The sequence below is a fragment of the Phyllostomus discolor genome, chromosome 10, assembly GCF_004126475.2.
Source record: "Phyllostomus discolor isolate MPI-MPIP mPhyDis1 chromosome 10, mPhyDis1.pri.v3, whole genome shotgun sequence".
NCBI lineage: Eukaryota > Metazoa > Chordata > Mammalia > Chiroptera > Phyllostomidae > Phyllostomus > Phyllostomus discolor.
In genome coordinates this window covers 65,213,117-65,237,272 of record NC_040912.2, presented here as the reverse complement: position 1 = coordinate 65,237,272, position 24,156 = coordinate 65,213,117, and the positions used below count along the sequence as shown (strand labels likewise).

General features: G+C 37.5%; 1 protein-coding gene across 7 annotated transcripts in view; it reads right to left on the bottom strand.

Annotated features, from left to right (window-relative positions):
- Window positions 1-10,288: 10,288 nt before the first annotated feature.
- The window catches only part of CFTR (CF transmembrane conductance regulator), a 210,937-nt gene continuing 197,069 nt past the window's right edge, over window positions 10,289-24,156 (bottom strand). For 6 of the 7 annotated variants that reach the window (XM_036010839.1, XM_028525739.2, XM_036010838.1 and 3 more), the window contains 3 exons: window positions 13,877-14,049; window positions 13,155-13,260; window positions 10,289-11,932 (listed from right to left, as the gene is read on the bottom strand). In XM_036010839.1, coding sequence (XP_035866732.1) covers window positions 11,732-11,932; window positions 13,155-13,260; window positions 13,877-14,049 — 480 coding nt within the window. In that variant the 3' untranslated portion in view covers window positions 10,289-11,731. Of the gene's footprint in view, window positions 11,958-13,154; window positions 13,261-13,876; window positions 14,050-24,156 lie in introns of all 7 variants that reach the window. The other variant, XM_036010842.1, reaches the window with a different exon arrangement.

Sequence of the window (24,156 nt, the reverse complement as noted above, 5' to 3'; positions counted from 1 at the left end):
GTTTTTCTGAATTTTTTCCAAGGATCAACATGTGACAGCTTGTAAGATTATTCCAGAGTTCTCCAGATACAAATATAGATTAGGGTTCAATGGGAAGCTAGATATGCCTTCATAGACCCTTGCAGCTACTGAACAGTTTGTCCATGAGTTTTCCTTTTAAAAGACAAAATGTAGGTATTATTTTTCCATAAGCATACCCTAAAGATGGCAGCTGGAAATAACTGTTGATATCCAAATGTTTTCCAGCCAATGGTGAAGATTTTTCATGCCCTTTCCTTGTGGGATATGTTCTAGGCCAACCTTCCCCAACACAGAATATAAGTGGCACAAGGAAATGTAGGAATGCATGGCCAAGTAAACTGAGAAATGTTCCATGTGATATTCTACCCTTGAACAGTCAAAAATGCACCTTGACATCTCAAAGATTCTGAGAAGCTCTGTAGTAGCCTATGACACCCCACTAAACATATTGAAAAACTACTAATATACCTTTACAGATTTTGGGCTGTGTTAGGCAGAATGATATTAGTAAAGACTGTTAGTAATCAATGGCAGCCACAAGCTGGAATCTGGGTAGTGCACCACCTTTATCCTGTGGTGATCATTGTTTTCCTCAGGAAATTTTCTGCAGTTTGAGACCCCATGGGAGGGTAGAACAGGCTGGTAAGTTCTCTAAAGAGGAAAGCATAATAAGGAGTGCTTCTCTGACTCTCTGAGGTAAACTGTCAGATGACTTCCCTCTGAGTAGAAATGAGTCTAAACTTTCCAGTGGCTCAAAATCCAGGCACGAGATGTGATTTCTGGAAAGACCTGTAACTCCTCTGAGCCTCATGGTTATTAGTTATTAGAACTTCCTTCACAGGAATTGTATGAGGAACAAAATGAAAATTATATAGAAAAAGCACCTGGCCCATAATCAAAGAATGTCTCAGGAGGTGAGTCACTTTGAAGGTAAAAGAACAGAAACACTGGACCCACAGGAATTAGTGTTAAACTGGAGAACAACTTCCAGAACAACAAAGTGAGGCAACCTGTTGACCTGCTCCTCTGTGAAAGAACAATTACTGATAAAAATAATCAAACAACCACTTAAACTCTGGATATTGTCCTTATGGCATACAGCAATGAAGAAACATTCATTCAAGAAAATATAGTAAATCTTAGCAAGAACAGCAAAAGCCATTTAGATTTTAAAAAGGCTATAGTCATGTTAGCCACAACATACTCCTTTTTCCCTCCCCTAGCTCGGTGTGACAGCAGCTCTAAGGGCGTGAGGGACAAGAAGGTAGGGTTCCCTATTCTCCCAGTTCACAGTCTAAGTCTTAAGACAGTATCTACCTAGGGGTGTTGGTCAGCAGCACTTCTCATTCCCACACCCTGAATTGCACAGGCTAAATTCCAGATGAATGCAATGGCAGGCTAAAGGGCTCCTTCCTCCATTCAGTCCCCATTATAGAGCAGAGGCTTATCCCAGGTGTGGCAGACCAAGAATATTAGGGGCTTCCATTGTCTTACCCCAGCACATTCATAGAGTGAAAGTTCTGTGTCAGGAAAGGCAGGCTTAAAAGAGCAGACTCTACTACCCGTGCCCAACACCTTGTAATAAAGGTTGAGAGTTGCTCCAAGAGAATTAGGAAGCTGTATTTGTCCCCAGATTCAGACCAGCAGCTCAGAGATTTTGCCCAGGTAGATAGACATACTATAAGGACAGAGAGCTCTCCCCAAAGGAACATTGTGGGGGAGGTGAATCCTGAAAGGGCTCTCAGAAGCAATGAGATTCAGGTGGTAAGCAATTGAGAGTAGACTGTAGGTAGCTCCTTAAGAAACACAAGATAAACCATTAGGCTAGTTAGTTTACCAGAAAGAACCAGGGGGAAATACAGCTAAAAATAAAACAAAATAAATAAATATAAATATGTCTCCAATTTGTAGTATAATAACACAGAGAAGAATTATGGCAAATGATTTTGAAGCACACTAATTTGCCTGCATCTCTCTGGTGGAATAGACCCTAAAGATAAAAAGAACTGTAAGGGAAAATAAAGAAAATAAATGAAATATTTTTTAGTAATCATTGTGTTATGAAAATGGAATGAGGTAAAACAAATGAATAATTATGAGGTATTCTCATTTGTATCACTGTCCGTGTTGTTGAGAACTGGGATTCCTGGTATGCAAGAAAGAAAGAGCAGATATAAGACAGAAGAGGGTAAATAAAAGACCTATAGTCCTGGATTTAAATTGTAAGTAATAGTATGAACTTCTGACATATTTCCCTTATAGAAGACATAGAAATAGGTAAAGATATAAACATATACACAGAGATAGACCTATACAGAGATGTATTTCTTTGCTCAGTCCAAATCCATTATATATTTTATCTATTTCTTAGCTCAATCCACTGAAATGACCAATCTAATGACCAATTCAACAGCAACAAGAAACTTTAGTGACCATATTTGGGTCTTCAAATACCACTTCCCACTGAAAGTAACCAGGGCTCCTTGAAGAAGTGGTTAATTTCATGTCTGGAAGTAAGTTTAGCATATATGAAAGTAAGCTCAGAATATCTCGTCATACCCAAATTCCAGGAAACCATCAAAATCTATTACAGTGTTTTAAAGGGGCTCAGAGTCAACTAGAGGAAGCCTTTGAGTTTAACTGCCAGGTTATAGGAAATACGGAGGATAGAAACAATTCAAAAATGCTATGGAGATGAAAACACAAAGTCCAGACTATGGGAAACTGAAAAGAATAAACAACCTAGTTTCTTCAATCATTAAATTGTAAGGGGAAAAAATAGAGGGAGAATCCACAAAGGAACTCATACTAATCACAATACATGAACTTTAAATGAATATGGATTCAAGTAAACTACAGGCAGTTCTTGTTTTGTACTATTCAGATATGAGCCAATGTGTTACCATGGTTTAGCTAAACAATACCAGTCCCTCAGCAATAGTTCAAATTTCAAATACCACACTATATTAACTGTGAATAATGGCATGAAATACCAACATTGCTACTAGTTCCTTTGTCCACAAATCAATCTAGAAATAATGGGTTTGCATCACGTTCAGTGACCAATTATGTCACTTCTTTCAAAGTGTGTTGGCAACCAGTCACTGCAATGATTATCCAGCACACTCACATATGGCAAAGTGTGGGGAGTGTATAGTTGTGCCGCCTCCTTGTCTCTCAGTGATAAACCCACATGACATTTTACAAAAATAGAGAATCAAAGAGGGAACTGGCCAAAAAGGGTGAAAGTGCCCCAAAGAAAGAAAGAGTGGCAATGCTGGAAGTAAAATTCAAACTGAACATAAAAGGAGTGATAGAAAAAATTGCTGACAGTGGGAATGTTTACACTGTGGTCATCCAAGAGACCAGGCATGCTACCAGGGGAACCTGAATGAAGACCAACTTAGTGACGTAAATGAGGAAAGTGGTTGTGATAAAAAGACAAAGATGTTCCAGAGGAGGTGACACCAGCTAAAACCTTTTCATTAAAACTCTTCTCAAAGAATTTTTCACAACATTGGAGTCACAAAGAATAAGATGCTGGAAGCTGATCCAAACTTAGGAGTATGACAGCTTGCCAAGAAAGACATAGAAGAGATGGTCTCTTCAGATTGTAAGTTACACAACCAAAAGGCAAGCATTGTTCAAACTATTCATGATAAGTATTTTACAAAGAAATGAAACACTTTATTTTTCAATGTTCCTAATGTTTAAGTTAGTGTAGTAAACAGTTTAACTAGCATTTTTATTTTCTCACATATTTATAATCAACAGTCAGCATTTTTAATGTTTAATATCTCTAAAGGTTGTGGAATAATCATAATCTTTCCCATTAATTATGTACATTAATTTTGGTTTTGCACAGTCATTATTATAGTCCCAAACTACTTTGCAAACTGAGGACTACTTAAATTTCAAATAAAGAAAAAAAAGAGACAATGACATTTGTACATGGAGTAGATATTTGGGGATATTAAGGACTTTTTTTACTGGTGGCAATAGCAATGTGGAAATATATACATATTTAAAAAGAAGAGAAAGTCCTTGTCACCAAACAGCTAAACTTACATGTCTGGGATTTGCTCAAAATAATGTACGATGGAAGTGCCAGAAAGTATAGATGAAATAAGATCAGCCATGAGTTGATATCTATTGAATATCAGTGACAGGCATATGAAGTTGATTATATTACATGTTTACTTCTATATATTTTAAATGTTTTAATTGACCAGAAAATGTAAAATAATGTAATAGTTATTCAATGTTTTATTGAACAGTTTAATTTTACATTTGTGTCTTCCTTGCCCCAGGATAACCTGGCAACATTTCCAGGTTCAAGTACAAATGCTTGTTGTGGGTTCCTGAGTAGGGAAAAAGCTACGTCTGTGCACAGACACTCTGGTTCCTGCTTTGCCTGGCATATCTGGCCTAAAGGGGAGATGAGAGGAAATAAAAATAAAAAGTTCTTCCTAACAATAAAGTTGCCTATGATCACAAATTGGTTTCATAACTTTTCCTTTAGAATGTTAATAAGCCTCTCCTATCTGCTTCCAGAGAAGGTACAATCAAAATATAATTCCATTTTATTTCCATTTGCCAGTACATCTGTCATTGCTGACATTTAAAGATCATTCCTTCTATTATTCTGCCAGTGTCAAAGGTGAATGGGAAAGATAACAAGGAGTTTATACGTCCAAACTATTTATGCCTACTTTCAATATTCAAAATGGTCAAAAGAAAACAAGTGTTGGAAATTCATTTAAGTTGGTGTGTGAGTCCCTGCGCTTACTTCTGTGGTTGGCAGATGGCCAACCACAGAAATAAGTGCAGAGACTCACACACCAACTTATTTTGGGAAATTGGTTATCTTAACAACAAAACAAAATCTCCACAAGGGGACAGTTCTGGAAGGTCAATCTGCATTTTTTTGGTACATATTTTGTACTTTGATGAATGGAAGATGTATTGTAAAATGTCTTAACTTTTTATTTAAATAACAATTTAGCATTATTGTTGCATTAATTCATTTTGCTACATGAAATTAAAAGCCAGCATTAGCATATTCACTTAAACAAATGCACTATATCATTTTACAACTTGAGTAAATAAGTTACTAAAAAAGAAAGTGAGTGTTCCTACTCTAAACAATTAAGCAATAACCCTAAACTTCTGCCAAGAATTCTCTTCTCTCTGAGAAGGTTCATAAATACTGATTCTCCGGTTCCCTGTCAACTGACAGATCGTGACTAGGGTTGCTGACTCTACACTCTGGAAGCACTTTATAATTCCCAACCTATTGGTTTAGAGTTCTCATGCCCCAATGTACTTGTCTTGAATTTATAGGTTTTGCTTATTGCATCTTTTACTGGGGAATTGTGATTCTCCACACCTATTGTAACAGGTCAAACGGGTTTTTATATTGAGCACTTTAAACCTCATTCTAAATTGTCTTCCACAAAGTATTTGAGGTTCTTTCTTTACCAAACTACTAAAATATTTACATTGGGGGGTTTATTAGCTTTTCACTCTAATGCGTAGCAATTTCCCAATCCTGGAAGGTCCCTGATTACTAAAAGGAAATGTACTTGTTCAAGCGTTAGCATTTTTTCTTATAATGAGGAAGAACAAAGTGAAAGGTCTGAGAAATCAATGAAGAAACTGTGTTGGGTGAGAGTAGACATAGACTGAAACAAGTTACCCCCAAAACTCAAGATTTAGGTATGAAAAACAAGTAAACAAAAATAGGAAGTCTGTGGGCAAAATAGTTTATTTTTAAGTAGAAATAGAAGAGGGAAACTTGATATGAAGAAAAACCAAGTGTTGGCACAAGCAATGCAGCTTGGTTGACCAACACCGACTTCCCTTTCTTGTTTCAGTGCTTTTCTTCTTAAAGTGAGCTTTCAGAACTATAACTTGTTTTGTCACATTTAGTGTGCATTTGACTCCTTCCACCTTTGCAAAGTTCTTCTTTATTTATTTGTTACTCAGAATGAACCTGAAAGACTGCTTGCTGGCTTCTGATCTAGCATAAAAGGCACTTAGAAGTCTATACTCCACCATATGATAAGTAAAAGTTGGACAAACTAAAAAATCAACCACTCTTCTTAGATCTGTCAGAGAAGTAAGGTCACAGGGTGTCTTGCAACCTGTCGAGGCTGGACAAGTTCACGGGATTCGGGCAGATGGAAGAATATTCATGGAGTCATTGGGATGTCTGGCATGCCTTTATTCAAGGGTGGGAGACCCACACATGCTACAATCTACATGTCTCCCAACAGGGAGCCCCTAACTCCCTTATATACTATATAGACAAAGCAGGCAGGAATCTAAAATATTGCATAATACAGCAAGATTCTGTGCATGCAGGCCCACTCAATGTTATGGGAACCCCATTTGTTGGACCCAGTCTCAAGGCTATGAGAACACAGCTTATCTTAGTTCCCCAGACATATGGGGGAGGGAGCCAGACTGCCTCCATTTACCCTGCACAGGGCAAACTGGTGCCTCCAAAAGTAGAGAGACAGACAGGCAGATACAACTTACCTGAGTAGAAACCAGTAAGGAGAAATATCCTTAGGAAACAGTACTGGGTAAGGAAAACCTGAACACAACTGGTGAATTGCTACAAGCTCAGTGTAGAAAAGCCTGAGAGAGATCTCCAAGGCACCCAGTTGTCAAGGGAGCAGAACCCATATTTTCATGAGTTTTACCTTCAGGAGCTGTAATAGGTATTCACAGTAAAGATCAGTAAAAATTTCCTCAGGATTCCAGCAGGAGGAAGGGAACAATAATCACTTTGAAACATACCTCAGGGCACCAAAACTTACCCTCAGGAGAAACTACTTTACCAGAGCCTAGTATACCTGGGTAAAGGGAAATATTCAATTCCAGCCACCTCAACCCATCCTGTCCTACCTAAGAGTGTGCAGAGATGCTGAGAAGCCATCGTCAACCCACAGTCCAGGAGCACAGGCTCACCAAAAGACTGAGACCTAGCATAGAACTCCCCCATTTCACACAGAAGGAAAATGATACAGGTTTGAAATACAGATCTATATAAAGAAAGGAAGAACACCAGAAAATGAATACATGAAAATAAAATGAAAACTTTTACTTTTCTTATTCTTAATTAACTGAATTACAGCTTGTTCAATAAATAATAGATATGATGTATTGATTGTATGTAACATATACAAATATCCTGACATATGCTCATGTATAAATGAAATCAATGACATCAATGATACAAGGAATAAAAGGGAGGGATTAGGGATATTTTGGGTTTTTTTAATTTTTTTTAAGAGGGAGAGAAACATCAATGTGTGGTTGCCTCTCACATGCCCTCCACTGGGGACCTGGCCCACAACCTAGGCATGTGACCTGACTGGGAATCATACTGGAGACCCTTTGTTTTGCAGGTCGGCACTCAATCCACTGAGCCACACCAACCAGAGCAGGGATATTTTGTTCTTATAAGGTACTTATTAAGTTGTTATAAAGTACACCCATGCAGTATTATAATGTTATTTAAATAAAGTTGGATTAGTTGTAAATGTATATTGCAAACTCTAGAGCAACCACTAAAAAACATTAAATAAAAAAAAGCTGTATAATTGATTTGCTTAGAAAGAGAAAATACAATGATAAAAAAAGCTTCAATTAAAGCAACACAAAAATGTGGCAGTCAAAATAGAAACAGAGAACAGGGGCAATGATTGGTCTAAATACCAATTAAAAGACAGATTGTCAGAGTTGATTCAAAACCAACACCCAACAATATGTTGTCTACAAGAAATCTACTTTAGATAATATAAAGACACATAAAGATCAAAAGTAAAAGTATGGGGAAAGTTATACCATGTTAACATTAATCTAAAGAAAGAGGGAATACCTCTATTAATTTCAGACAGAGATGATTTCAGAGTAAGGAAAGTTATTAGAGATAATGTGGGTTGGTACATAATTATAAAGTAGTCAGTATACTCCAAGAAAACACAACAATTCTTAATGTGTATGTGCCTAACAACAGAGGTGCGCGTACACACAATGTGCATGAGGCAAAAACAAACAGAACTTAATGTAAACCATGGATTGGGGTAGCAGTGATAGTTGATTGGAACAGATCACTCTGGGATGGAGTGTTGACAGTGGCAGAGACTGTGCATGTGTGGGGCAGGAGGTAAATGGGGACTCTCTACTTTCTGCCCAGTTCTGCTGTGAACTTAAAAATGCCCCGAAAATAAAGTTTATTAATTTTTTTAAAAATTATCTGGAATAGCTAGAATTGAGCATGCTCTAAGACTGCCCTCTTGGGGTCAGTCACATGTGATGCAGACATCGGCCCACAGTGTCCGCGTCATTATGGATGAAATAAGACATTCACATGGACTACCAAGTCTGATGGAGAAAAAAGGACAGCATGGCTTTTCTCTCAAGGGGAGCAAAAGCCTTGGCCTCTACCATGAGAGGCCTTTACTTCTCTTTCTGGTCACATTACATGATGGTCCTCATTTACTATGCACAGGTTCACTTTAGGTGGTTACCTTTTACAGAAAACAAAGCCAATGCCACTAATCCCATCACAGAAGAGGGATATTTGCAAATGAAAAGGCAAAAGTGGTAGAACGGGTTACACTCATCCTTGGAAGGTTTAGCCTGGATTTTAGGAAGCTACTTCGCAGTAAATGTCCTCAATTCAGGGTGAGGGAGTTTTTAACAAAACACAAAACTCAAAGTGGCCTAGGTACATTGCAGGCCTGATTCTCCGCAGGAGAACCTATCTCTGGGTGTGGGTCCTGTGCATCTTTGAGTGGGAGCTGGGCCCACGCCATGCAGAATGGTCTCCTACAACATGTGAAAACAAACCTCTCCAAATAAGTAAAGGCAGGGATAGAGGGCTTGGCATTGGTAGGGGCTACTGTCCATCTACCACACTTCATCTGCATCTTTCATGAAGAAACTCTGCAAGACTCTTTCAGTCTCCTGCCACCACAGTGATAGGGGCTGCTGCAGGTCTACCCACCTGTAGTGGATAGTGATGGAACCACTCCAGCTTCCCCATCAAGTAGAACAAGCAGACATCCGTGCTGAGCCTAATCATCCAAGGGCCCGCCACTCCTTCTGCGGCCCCATGGCAAAGGTGTGGTGGCCGTAACATAGTGGAGATCCAGCAGGCCACCTACTTTGTGCAAACCACCATGAACAAGAATGCCTGGTCCGCCCTGAGCAGCATCTTGCTCAGGACCCTCTAGAACAAGTCCCACTGGGATCAGTGCATGGCCATGATCCACAGGGCTAGTGCTGTCCTGTGCAGCCACTAAGAGCTCCTGAGCACCCCCATCCCTAAAGCAATAAAGGCATCCATGGACTTCCCTCAGGAAAAGAAAACTAAACTCTGCAAGGAAGAAAAGGGACCAAAGAAGCCTCTCTGATTAAAAACAGATTTGGACAAAGAAAAGCCACCCAGGATAGTGTAGAAACACTATTTCCTTTGATGAGTTTTGCTCACTTACCAAGAGCTAACAGACAGCTACCACTGTTTGAATAAACGTTCAAATAAATAAATGGATCCTTGGAGAATATTTTTTGTTGTTCTATAAGTCCATATTAAAACAAATAAATAATCTGACTAGCAGCCTAACTCATGAAAGCAGGGACATAAAATGATATCTGTATACCCATGTTTATAAAGCATTATTCAACATGGTAAAAGGCAGAGGCATGTTAAGTGTAAGTGTGCACTGACAAGTGGATGGATAAACAAAGTGTGGTACACACACACAGTAAAATGTTATGCCAGTCTTAAACAGGAAGAAAACTCTGACATACTACAACATGGAGGAATCTTAAAGACATTATGCTAAGTGAAATAAACTAGTCACAAAAGGATAGATATGCAGTATATGATTCCACTCATATGACATAAAATTGATACAGGCTGAAAAGGGGAGACATAGGAAGTTTTTGTGTAAGGGCTAGAGTTTCAGTTTTGCAAGATAAAAAAAGATCTGTAAATTGGTGGTGATGATGATTATATGACAATGTGAATTACTTAAGACCACTAAAAATGGTTAACATGGTAAATTTTAGGTTATGCACATTTTACCCCAATTTTTAAAAGAAATAATTTTAAGAATGTCTCAATTCATGTGGGATTCTCAAGAGAAAAAGCAACATAAACCACGAAAGGAAATTTCATGGTTTGTGCACCATGATCTTTAAGAAATTGAAGAGACTCAATCAATGAACACATCTGAAAAAAGCTAAGTTTCACACAAATATATGTTTTTTATTGACAAGTGATATTTTTCTTATGGTAACACATAAAATTCAATCTTTAGGGTTAGTTTGAAGCTGGAAGGTAGTGTGTCCTTAATAGGAGTAGTCAGCTTCTGTGGTACTATTTTCTTTAGAGCTTCACCTAAGAAGGAACCTGTGTGCTCATTGGGAATTACCCAGGAGTATACAACAGCTGAGTGAGCCCTAGTGCTTCTCTCCATACCCTCAAGGTACTTCATAGCCTCCAGTCAACATCACCTGAAGTCTTCCCCAAGTTTTAACATATCATAAAAATAGCTAATGCCATTAAAAGTCAAAATTTCAAATATAAATTTTTATACAAATATAATTCATAATATAATCATGTTTAAAATACAGCCATTTATGAGTATGAAACATTATTAGAATAAATAGTATTTCCTATAGAAAATTTCATTTGCATCACAAAATTATAAAACAGAAGCATATAAAGCTAATTCATGATTGATTTTTCTTCAATGTGTCCCTATCTCTCCCACTCAGTATATACAGTAAGAAGTGCATATAGTAGGTCTAAAAACACAAGACATCACCTCATTTATACCTAGATTCAGATTTCAGGTACGTATACCTGCAGTCACCACTACCTAGAGTTTCTGTGATAAGAAGGATTTTTCTGCACCAATTTTCTAGCCATCCTTCAGTTCAGAGGCTTTATGACCTTGTTACTTTCTGGAAGCTGGGGAAAGGCATGTCAACTTCCACATGAAAAGAGCTACCCTGTCCCCTACATGATGTAATAGCCCCTTTTCCAGGTAAAGAATGTATTCTGATTACCTGAATTATTTGGATTTTTGGTAGAGCAGAATGGTACTAACCCTGATTTCCAGGATTCAGGAAGTCCTCTGTCCTGGCTAATACCTAGATGTTGCAGTTATATGTTTTGATGGACTGTCTTGTGACTCTCATTGTATTCTAATACTCACTTGGAATGGGACAGTCCGAATACTTATCAGATGATAATGTTGTTGTTAAATATCTTGGAGAGAGTAGAGAAAAAGCAATATAAACCACTAAAGTTTTCAGTTAATTGTATCTCTAAATAATATGATTACACTTCTCCAATAATGCAAATCAAGAAAGTTCACTAAACAATAAGTTGAACTAAGCTGGTTGACATTTACAGTCCCCTTTCCAAAAACTGCCAAAGGGAAAAAGTTTTCAAGAAAATCTGGTTTGCAAACACAAATGGTAAATCTTCAAGGATTTGAAGTACCTTTCACACAATTTTACCATTGCCAGGAAGCAATTTATCCAGACCTATGTGAATATCGTTAATGCCTCTTACCAAATGTTTCCTTTTGAAAAATAACATCCTTATTTTCTGAGGCATAAACTGTTTTCTTCTACACCTCCATGAGTGAGCATTCAATGCAAATATTCATATTGCTTTCTAAAGCCTGGTTTCTTGTATCTCTTCTTCTGTCTCCTCCTTCAGAGCAGTGATTGTGGACCGAGACTTGTGCTTGCTTGAGTTTCGGTGGGGTAAGAGCTTCAGGCGGTCCAAGGGGCTCATGGCTTGCTGGAAGAGGATCTTCTCGTTCAGCAGTTTCTGGAGGGAATCATACTGCCGTACTTTGTTCTCCTCTATGACCTAGGGAAGTGGCTGTTAGTGAGATCTTGGAGAGAAGGCAGGACCACAGCAAGGACAGAAAGTGGCATAGGTTCAGCGGAATGTAAAAGCTAAAAGGAAAGCAGTGTGCAGAGGCTTACAGTCTGAATAGTCATGGATATTTCATTCCACTGATGAGTCCTTTGTCCTCTTGCTTTACCGAGCCTTCACAATCTGTGAAATGACCTGTAACTTTCTACTTAGCAGCTGGAAGATTTTTTTTAAACAAGGATTTTACTGAGCAACATACTTCTTCACAGAACTTTGGAGGAACTAAGGGTGCTTTGTAAACCAGAATGGTTTTTCTTACATCCCTAATATGTTGCCTTAAAAATTAGTGGAAGTGCACAGCATGCCAGTTGAACCTCTTCAACAGGGGATTTGAAGTTTAATTCCAAATTGGTCAAGGTATGCTTGAGTTTAATATGCCTCCTTTACATGTTCAAGTTGAGCAAACCCAAAACCAAAGAACAGAAAGGTTTTACCCAGTTTCCTGAACCTGATCATGGTAGGGCAAGAGGTTGTGAGTCAGCCCCCTAATTTGTTACCTGAAGCTCAGTAATAATAAAGGTAATAACAATCCTTCAGGAAGGAAGCATTTACCTCCAGCAGCCTCAAAAGTCTTAACAGAAATGACGTAATACATCATCCCAAGAACTTCCTTGTGACTAAACCTGAGGGAATTTGTAAACATCACTTGAAAGAATCTGTGACAGTTTTGAAAGCACAATGAGAAAGTGGTTGGTAGAGGCACTCACCTGAGCTCCAAATCATGATTAGAAAAATGAAATGAGCCTTTCAGCTATCACATTAAAACTATACATGAGATGCAAGATAATCCAGGCCTTTCCTGGACCCCATCCAAGGGAGATTTAGTTATTAAAAGCATCAGGACTTAAGTCTTTCTTCTGACTTGATCCCCAAATAAAGGATTCAGAAGTACAGATGTTCTAATTTATTAACATAACTTAGTAATATGCTGTCCTTTTGGATTTATTGAATTCCAACCTTATCTCATAGCTCAGATCAAAGTGAGAAACTTGTGTAGCTATTTTGAGTAAAGCTAACTAAATGGCTACATGACACATGTTTTAAGTCAGAAATTGTACATTACTGTGATGTGAAGGAACTATCACATAAGAAATAGTTATCAAGAATTAGAGAAATGAGATCTATGAGAGAAATGTAAATTATAAACACTCACCAAGAACTGTTGACATTCTAACATTGCTTCTATCCTGTGTTCAGAGAGGATCACTGTGCAGTCAGCAAATGCTTGTTTTAAGGTCCTTCGAATGATTTGATAGGTTCTAGAAAAGAAAGAAAATACAACACATATCATCACAGAACATCAAATAATTTGCCTTTACCCTTAAGTACATACCTACTGTCCTATCAATTTAGTCCTTAAAATTACTTATTTTCCTTTAAATACTTTTAACATAACTGTGATCTAGAGTCAGCCACAACCAGCTTTCCATCCATGGGGTAGATTCAAAGTTTCCATCAATAAATAGGACAAAAGTTTTGAAAAAAATTTCACAGAGGTACATTTTTTTTATTATGTAGATCACTAGTAGTTCTTTTGTGCTGTATTTCCTATTGTATAAGTGGAATAAAAACAAAAATCATAAGAGTCAGATTATGGCTATGTAACTAAATATTTCATCATGTGTTGACAAGGGGAAGAGTTGGTATGAAATTCCAAAGTACACTCAGAAGAGAACACACATCTCTTATACTAGGAAATAAGCACTTGTGCTCACGTCAAATGGTGACTTTTCCACTGGACAATTATTTCATGGCTAAAGGGGGTTATTCCACTTGCAGACATGACAGCCTAATGGGAATTTGTGTCAATATAAAGTAAGACTCAATGATTCTGCCCCCACTGTGTTATTAAATAGCAGGAATTCTGAAACTCACATTGGATCCAAATGAGCACTGGGTTCATCAAGCAGCAAGATCTTTGCCTTACTGAGAACAGATCTGGCCAAGCATATCAACTGCTTGTGGCCATGGCTTAGGACAGTACCCCCATCCAAAAGGACAAAATCAAGCTTCCCAGGAAATTGCTCTATCACAGATCTGAGTCCAACCTGCAGAAAGGAAAGAGGGAAAAAATGCTGTGCTTAGAAAAGGCAGTTGATATACCGCAAGGTTGAAAACACTCATAGGAGATCTAAAAGTTTAAATTTAATATCAACCCCCACCATTCCTGCTATTTGGGTTAGACTGAACACAAGTCTAATCTGTATAATCTTGACAGCTCTAAAGGATCAATCTACTATTTGTTTCACTTCTAAACTTCATTCAGCAAATTTTCAATGATTGTCTATTATGTGCCAGGTATTCCAAGAGAGATTGAAAAAATGATAAATGTCACATGGTCCCACAAGGAAGAGGGTTATAAAGACATATACAAATAATTATACCACAAATGAATACATGCTAGAAAAAATAACATGTAGAGAATGCAGTTATTTATTCTACCATGGCAGATTCTTTCACACTACTTTCCATTCTCTACTCTGTCAAAATAGAGCATGAAAGGGGGCATCAAATGATCATTTAGAGAGCTTTTTTCAACTACATATGGCAACTTGCTACTCACCTCTTTAATTCATAGAAACTGACTTTAAGAAATTGATAAAACTATGAAGTAAGGAAGCTGGAGTTAAAATTATAGCATATTACAGGCAGATTTAAAGGTGCTTAGAAGTTGAGGTGGAATATGACAGTTGTGTTAGGGTCAATGGCTTGTTTTTTTATAAGGCAGATAGAAAAAATAGGTTGAAAATGCCAAGATATAGACACCCATTCTTTCAAAATAAGACAAAAATTACTGAAGTCTTGGCTCTTTATTACTTATTCAGACAAATGTGCATTAATGCTTATTTTTTGCCAAATATTGCTGAGTGTTTGAGGGCTCAAGACATATGCAGATGATTGTCTGCTGCCCTTAGGAAGTCTGAGATGTAGGATGGGAAGATGCAATGCTAACTGTAATACAGGCAGAATGAGACAATGGCTTTAAGAAAGACTCATGAGTTCAGTGATGCATTCAGAGATGACCTGCATCGCCATGTTTGTTCAGCAAATATTAACTGTCTGCCCATAATATGTATTGAAGATAATATTCCTTCCCTTGACTGGGATCTTATTAAAACAATCTCATTATAGAATTTATTACTTCTGGAAAGCATTTCTGAGATGAGAGAGAGTGTAAACATATTAATTAAACAAGGGGACTACTCTGATATAGCCTGGAAGAACACTACTTTCGGATCCAAGTAGCTGAGAATGTGAATAGAGAACACTGGGTGGGGAGTTAGAGGACCTGTGTTATTTGTCTGTGAGCCTGCTACAGTTATATCCCATCTTAAAACAAAACCCAAACCCTCACTTGCTTTCCACATTTTTCTTTAGCATTACTCAATATCTACCTGCTTTGTCATCTGGGAGTCTCAAAAAATTAGCGTGCAACTATTGTTTCCATTGACTCACACCACAGAACATATTTCTCTTCAAGCATTTATTAGTTGGCTTATGAGAGACCACACCACCTATGACTATTTTTACATATTATCTTGTGTGTTCAACTCTCCTTCCTGTCCATTGAATCTTTGTCTTCCTAATTCCCAGCTCTCTGAACTCTCTTGAAATCTCATTCATTATTAGGGCATTGATTACCATGGGTAAGCTAATGATTTTCTTTTGAATTCTTATCTCCAGTTCTGGTCTTCTAAATACTTCTTAAATCCTTCTCCTCCTCACCAATTCTATTACAGGGACCCTAGAACAGGTCACATTAATCTCTTAAGCATCATACTATAAATCCCAAACTGTCAATTTGCCAATTCACCATACAAACACCCCAGGGATCCTTCTAATAATACAGATTTGACCATCCTCTTTCTTTGTTTTAAATATCTTCCTGACAGAATAAAGCTGAGCTCTCTCAAGTGGCATATAAGGTATCCAGAATTGAGTCCCCTCCACTCTTCCAGTACCACCAAACAGTGTATAGGTCCTTATACACCTAGACATAACCTCCAAATATTTCTGATCATACTTTAGGGCAGTCAGGCACCAAGCCATGGTATCATTTGTGCAAGTCTTCCCTGTTACACTGTCAGCTTCTTGAGGGTAAACACACATGCTTTTTAGCCCTGTTTCCCCAGTTCTAGTACTGCACACATTGTCAGCCTCAACTCATTTGTGCATTTGTTCAACAAATAAGTACTGAGACTCTGGAATGCTGACCAAACAAAACATGGTTTAAATGAATGATAAATTAATCTCAGCCTAAGGAAGAAAAACAAATGATAAATGAATGAGTGCTGGTTTTAGTCCGGTCAATGAAGAGTGTCATTTAAAACAAGTCATTTTGCCTGTTTTTTCTTATATTTAAGAAAATGTGTCCAGTACTAGACTCTGTAAAATCCATTAGAGACCAAATTACAAAATTAGAAGTTCTTTAACACTGATAGATATGCCAGTGTTTTATTTCAGATCAACCTGCAGTATTTGAGGATTTTTTTTAAGTCAAATTAACCATCAAGAAAAGTATAGGTTAGATGAATATTAACTAGGCTTATTGTGGTACTCATTTTGAAAAACATATACAATTACTGAATTATTATATTGTACACCTGAAACTAATATAATGGCTAGTATATATGTTAATTATATTTCAAATAAAAAAGCAAAATATTGTACTGATTAAAGACTAGATTTCTGAGTCATACAAAAGTGGTTTTGACTCTGCACTCCACCACTCATTTGCTGATGATGTCAAGTGTGTTACTTTGTCTCATTTACTTCACTTGAAAAAAAATGGGAAAGGCCTATGTAGATTTCAAAGTCTTGTAATAAGGATTGAATGAGCTAATTTGTGGAAAGAGGCTGCCAGAGTATGGGACATGGTAAGCACCTAATCCATGGTGATTATTAGTGTTGTTGGAGCCTAGGAAATCCCAAGGACATGGGCCAAGTCACTGAAACACTACCCACCACAAGTTGCCTGGAGAAGTACGTTAGCAGGAAATACTGCCATGCTATTCATTTACATCAGAGCCCTGGTAATAAGGTTGAGGCTTGGGTATGAATGTAGTAGCATATATTCTCTCTTTAGATTCACATCAATCATACACTGATCCCAGGACCCTAGGAGAAAAGCCACTTCACTGTGTAATACTTTGCACTTCCCTGTGATAAAGAGCTGAGCAAGCATATGTTTTTCCTGAATAAAACTATTTATTTATTGCAAGTATATCATTATGTACTAAAATATATATCACTGTCAATGTTTAGAGAATAAAATTTTTTAAAATGAATGATAGCGAGGCTTCAAATGTTGTATTCTGCAACATTTCTATCTCACTCTTTTACCCACTACAAAGTGGTAAAAATCTTTTAAAATCACATTCACTAGAGAAAAGTAAACCTAAGTTAGTAAAACTTTAAATTAAAAGTCAGTGAACAGTTAACAAATTTATTAATTACCTATTTTATGCCAGATACTGTGACAGGCTTTGGAGAGAAAATAGGAAGCAAGATAAACTAGTAATTGGTTTTTTTAAAGATACAAAGTAATTGTTACCAACTCTATGTGATGATAAAAATGGCTTAAATTAGCCTACTGATTGTTTGGATGTAAATGATTGCTTAGTCATGTATTCCTTACTAGACTCAATGGGAATTTATTAAATTCTAGGTACTATTGCAGACCTAGGGATTCAAAGATGAATAAGACTAGGCCCTGCCATGAAGCAACTCATAGTCCAGATGGGAAGAAAAAAAATGAGTGGGAAATTAGTGCTCAAACAGATATGTGCTATGGGGAAAAGAGACTGAAAGGCAATTGCTATGGAGACCATTTAATTTAATCATCTTTAGCTACATGATTCTTTAAATAAAAACATATATACACATATACACATTCACAACATATTATTTATAATATTGACAAATCCATTTCTCAATAGATTAAAAATCATTACACCTGTGCACAGAACAAGTCAGAAATAATAGTTCAGGATTTGGTTTGTCTCTTTCTTATAAAACTGAAGGATTAATATATTCTTTCCATGCTGTTATTAGAATTTAGTTTTGTTTCAATCCTTGTTAAACTTGAAAAAAAATGTGCCTTTTTTTTTTCATTCGGGATTTTTTATAGTGGTATATTTGAATCTGCTAATTACACAACGTAGGACATATGTTGGTTTTTTAGTGTAATTTACTCTCTAGCTATTCTTTGAACAAACTGTGGGTATTGTTAATATTAATTTATATTTCCCTCATTTGATACGTATGTGTAGTGTGTTTTTAAGTGTGTCTGGTTTATAATCTGATGAAGTCATGAAACTCAGTTTGGCTACAATTAAATTCCCCTTCCCTTATTTTCATTTATCTTTATGTGTGCTTATTAAATAAAATGCACTGACCATCCACTACAAATTAAAATATAATATAATATAATATATTATAATATAATATATAAATACAGCCAGCCACTGAAGTCCAGTCTGTAGCTCCCACTGCTTGGACCACTGAATAAGTAGGACAACCACTGAGTGGTCTGAAGATATTCTTTCACAAATTCTTAAACAGAATGGAAATAAGTTCGATGGAAAAGAAACAGTAAAAAAAATACAAATCTTAGCTTACCTCTGTCCAAACTAAGATGAATCAAAAATTACTGGAATATAAATATTTCTAATGATTTTCATCCTACTTTACTGTTAAAAATAAATAAAACATGGACAATTTGTGGGTAAAAGAACTTTAGGACTAAAGACTCTTGTCAGCTTTAGACTGTCGAGTAATCATATGTGCTTCCCAAGTTCCTATTTAAAAAGAAGGAATTTTTTTATGACATATCAAACTAAAAAATACTTAACAGTCTGTAAAAGACCAGGAATTTTTTCAAAATGTTGACTTTGCTATTCCTGCACTGTAGAATGTTATTATGGAGCAACAGTTTGCTCTTATGATAAGGAAGCATGAAAAAAATCAGAAAAAGTGAATTGTGGTTGGACTAACTAGTCCATTAGTAAACAGTTATAAAAACAGACATTCTGAACTCCTTTAGACATTCTTTTGCTACTCTGTAAGTTTTCCAGAGCAAATTTTTAACTTAAAAGGCCACCATTTTTGCTATTTAGCTTACTCTCTAAAGTAATTTGCTTGGCTATCAATATGTAAAAAGAAAACTATTTTATAAGTAATTTAATAAGCAAACAATTACCAAAAAAAGCCACATTCTAAAACCAACAGACCTGCTATCTCAATTATGAATAATACTGAGAGAGCTCACTGTGGTGAAAGCCTGTGAACCAGAAGTCAAAGGATACTGCTGTTCCTGCATCCACCAGTAACCTCAGTCCAGTCACTCAGACTTCTGAAGAGTCAGTATCTTCATTAGTAATGGTAACACCTGCTGTGTATTCATCACAAGGTCATTTTCATAATTTATTATGCATGAATTATTTATTTATTTAGATAAGTTAAATCACTGATTCAGTCAATGGATATTTACTTAACACAATCCATGTGACCGATACTACTCCATGCACCAGAAATACTGCAGAGAGTAGACATCATCCCTGCCCTTAAGGAATCTACAACCTGGTGGTGTACATGAACAAGTTAAGAGATTAACCTTTATCTTGTGTGAAGAATGTGATTAAAGGGGGAGAGGCATAGGGTTACACCTAGAAGAGATCCTCCCTCAGACTTGGAGCATCAGGGCAGGTTTCTGGAAAGTGTAAGGAGAGGCCTGAATGATGAGTAGGAGTTCACTGTGTTGAAAGTCAGTGAAGGGCTGTCAGGGTTTTCCAGGTATAGAAAAGAGCATGCAAAGAAAATTCTGGAGACCACAGAGCACATAGTGCTTTAGAGAAATGAAAGAAAATCTGTATAGCTGGATCAGAGTAAGTGGGGGAAGGTTGGAAAGTGATTTAGAGAGGCAGGCAGGGACCAATCGCAAAGGACCTTGTAAGCCACCTTAAGCAATATGGATTTCGTCCAAAGGAAAATAAAGATCCATGGGAAGGGGAGAAAGAAGAGATCCGATGCAGAGTTTAGGAAGATCACCAGAGCTGCAAAGAGCCAGATGAACCACAGGGAAGGAAAATCGGCCAGGAGCCTCTTTTAAAAATCCATATGAGAGTTGTAGTGGTGCCAGGTGGGGATGAATAAAAGTGAATACATTCTAGATATTTGCAGAAGGCAGCCTTAACATGACATGTGGAGAAATAGTCAAAAAGTCAAGAATAAGTCCCAGGACTTGCCTCTGTGCAACTGAAGGATGTTGAAGCCATTCACTGGGATTAGGAATACAGGACAATTGTGTGGGTGGTAAACATAAGAAACTCACTATATGGACATAAGATACTGTCCTTGCTGAGATGTGAGATGCTGTACTTGCATCTTCCCACAACCACATGAAAATTAAAACTGAACTACAGAACAGCCGCCATCAAGAACTGCCTTAAGTTTAGCTGAACCGAGTTCTCTAACTAAGGATATACAGAAGTCACATTAAGACTGGTAGGAGGGGTGGAGACATGGAGCAGGCTAGTCCCACACTTACATGTAGTGGAAAAAAGTTTGGGAGGGATATCTTGGTTGTGGAAGTCTCAGCTGAGGAATGAGATGAGTAGTTATCCCCGCACCAGACTCACCAGCCCAGGGTTGTAGTACTTAAGGAGAGAAGTTACTATAACTTATGGCTATGCAAATCAGAGGATATTGTGGCTGAGTGAGACAATGCTTCTGGAGTCTGAGGTGTTCTTAAAGGGCCCACACATGGACTTATGTATTGATGGACTCACTTACTCTAAACTCCGGTGCTAGGGCAGCAGCCCAAGTGACACCAGAAACATACAGAAAGGAACTAAGTTGTTTGGCTTTAGAGCAAGTACTGGCGGGACAGCTTTCTACCAAACATAAGCACTGACAGAGCTATATTGTTCCTTTGCTGAACCCTTCCCCTATATGTGAAGGTAGAAGCCATATTTCAGTCTCCATCAACTTGGCTAACACTGTTTGTCTTGCCCTGGTGATTACCTGAGACCCTGCAACACCCAACTTGTAGGCTTAGCTAAGTGGCTTCGAGTGGCTTTTCCATTCAAATGGCTTATCTTTGCTCATGCTTTGGACTTTTCTAAAAATTTTCAAAGGTTAATGAACCCCAAACAAATAGCACATGGCCATAGCATGTCCTGTACCACTTGCTAAGCATCCTTAAGCCTGGGACTAGTAGTAGCCAGCCTCAGTTCAGAGCTTAGCCTTTCCCAGGCACTTCAAGTCCAACTCAAGTGGCAACCATCTGCTCACACCAGGTGGCTCTGGGCAGGGTATAGTAGCAATTGACATTGATCTGAACCTCCCAAGAAGCCCCAGAACCAATATACCTGGTGGTCAGCATCAGATTACACCAGAGCACCACCCAACCACTTCCAAAAATGACACACCCAAAAGGCAGACTCAGCAGGCACCAGAGCCCTGCGAAAGCAAATCCTGCTTTGTGGGCTCAGTCCCTACACAACAGCTTCTCCTGCCTATAATCACAGGCAGATCTCACAACAAATCAGCCTGAGGGTCAATCCCTCCCACTGACATGCCAACAGCAATCAGGGCTCAACTACAATAGGTGGGCACACACAACACACACGATACTCTCCTGGAGCACCCAGCTCAGCTGACCAGGGAGTCTGCACCATTGGGCTGCATAGGACCCCTACTACGGAAAGCCACTTTACTGAGACCAGGAGACATAGCAGCTCTACCTTACACATAGAAACAAACACAGGAAGGCAGTCAAAATGAGGAGACAAAGAAATGTGTCCCAAATAAAAGAACAGAACAAAACTCCAGAAAAAGAGCTAAACAAAATGGAGAAAAACAATCTACCAGATGCAAAGTTCAAAACACTGCTTATAAGGATGCTCAGGGAACTTAGCAGAAGAGTAGACGAACTTAGAACTTCAACAAAGAGATAGAGAACTTAAAAATGGAGACAAAAACATAAACTAAGAACTAGTCAGAATGCAGAATAAATAACTGAAATGAAGAATACATTACATGAAATCAATAGGTCAGATGAAATGGAGGACTGAAGCAGAGATTTGGTAGAAAAGGTAGAAGAAAACACCCAATCAGAACAGCAAAAAGCAAAAAGAATCCATAAAGTGAGAAGTGTTTAAGAGGCCTTTGGAACAACATTAAGTATACCAACATTCACATCATAAGGATACCAGAAAGAAAAGAGAGAGAGCAAGAAATTGAAAACCTTTTGAAGAAATAATGATGAAAAACTTCTCTAATATAGTGACAGAAATAGAAATACAAGCCCAGGAAGCACAGAGTCCCAAACAAGATGAACCCAAAGAGGCCCACAACAATACACACCATAATTAAAATGACAAAAGTTAAACACAAAAAGAAAATCTTAGAAGCAGCAAGAGAAAATCATTGTTTACCTACAAAGGAGATCCCATAGGACTGACAGCTGATTTCTCAACAGAAACTTTGCAAGCCAGAAGGGATTAGCACAAAATATTCAAAATGATGAAAAGCCAGAACCTATAACCAAGATTACTCTAGTGAGCAAAGCTACCACTTAAAACTGAAGGAGAGATAAAGAATTCCAAGACAAGAAAAAGCTAAAGGAGTTCATCACCACCAAACTAGTATTACAAGAAATGTTAAAATGGACTTCCGTAAGAAAAAGAAGGGGAAAAGAGACTAAAAATATGAATAATAAAATGGCAATAACACCATTTCTATCAACAATTACTTTTATTGTAAATGGATTAAATGCTCCAATCAAAAGACATAGGGTAGCTGAGTGGATAAGAAAATACGACCCTTACATACACCGTCTACAAGAGACTCATTCAGATTGAACACAAAGGCTGAAAGTAAAGGGATTAAAAACATATTTCATGAACATGGATATAAAAAAAAAAGCTTGAATGGATAAAGAAGTGTTGCATAAATACCTTGGGATATGACTGCACCATAAAAGAGAAAGAAATCTTGTCATTTGCAACAATAAGGATGGACCTAGAAAGTATTGTGCTAAGCGAAGTGAAATAAGTCAGATAAAGACAAATGCCATATGATTTCATTTATATGTAGCATTTAAAAAACAAAATAAACATACTAACAAAATAGAAACAAACTCACATACAGAAAACATTTTGATAGTTGCAAGATAGGAGGGGCTTGGAGGGATGGATGAAAAATGTAGTTAGTTACACAACAGTCATGCAGATGTAAAGTACAGCATAGGAAATGTAGTCAATAACACTGTAACAACTATGTATAGTGTCAGACAGGTACTAGCTTTATCACAATGATCACTTCATAAGATATATATATGTCTAATCACTATCTTAGACATATGAAACTAATATATTATGTCAACTATAATTTAAAAATTAAAAAATTATTTTAAAAGTTCAAACAGTGCCATCAATTTATTGGGCAACAAAGCTAAGGGTCTTTTTACCCCTTGGGTTTCAGTCTGTTTTGAGATTCTCTTTGTCCATACAGCTGGTAAAGTCAGTGATTCTGGGGAGAAGCTCTCTGTCTCTGATTTGTTTTGGGATGTGGAAATAAGACCATCTCACTCCACAGAGTGTTACGATGAAGGTTTGCTCATAGAGCACAAAGGGACAGGGAACTGTTTGTGTCAGTTTTGTTTCCAAACCTTAGAGTTACTAACTAATCATGATCCTCATGGCTTCACACCATCTATTCTAGATCAAGGATAAGGGTCACACTGGAGTTTGGGTTCAGATCCAAGCTAGGAATAAAGTGTTTCTTGGGCTGGTGTCATTGCATGTGCTTGTGATTTTCATTTGGGGAAAGGGGAATTATAAAGGAGGTACTGTTGGGATAAGATTCAGGAGTTTGTCTATCTGCCAGTACTCAGTTTATTTCCCTTGAGAGACATAAGGCATACCACGGTCACAGAGACAACTGGTTGAGATGACATACAACCTGCTTTGTCCTGGATCATTCTGGTTTACACCTTTTTTCCAGTATCCTGTGCAGTTTAGAAACTGACACCCACCCCCTCAATATTCCTCTTTGGATAAGTTATATGACTTAAAGTCCAAGCCCTATAACTTTTAAAACAATGCCCTTTCTGGTTCTCTAGGCTGTTGCTTATTTGTTTGTATGCTATT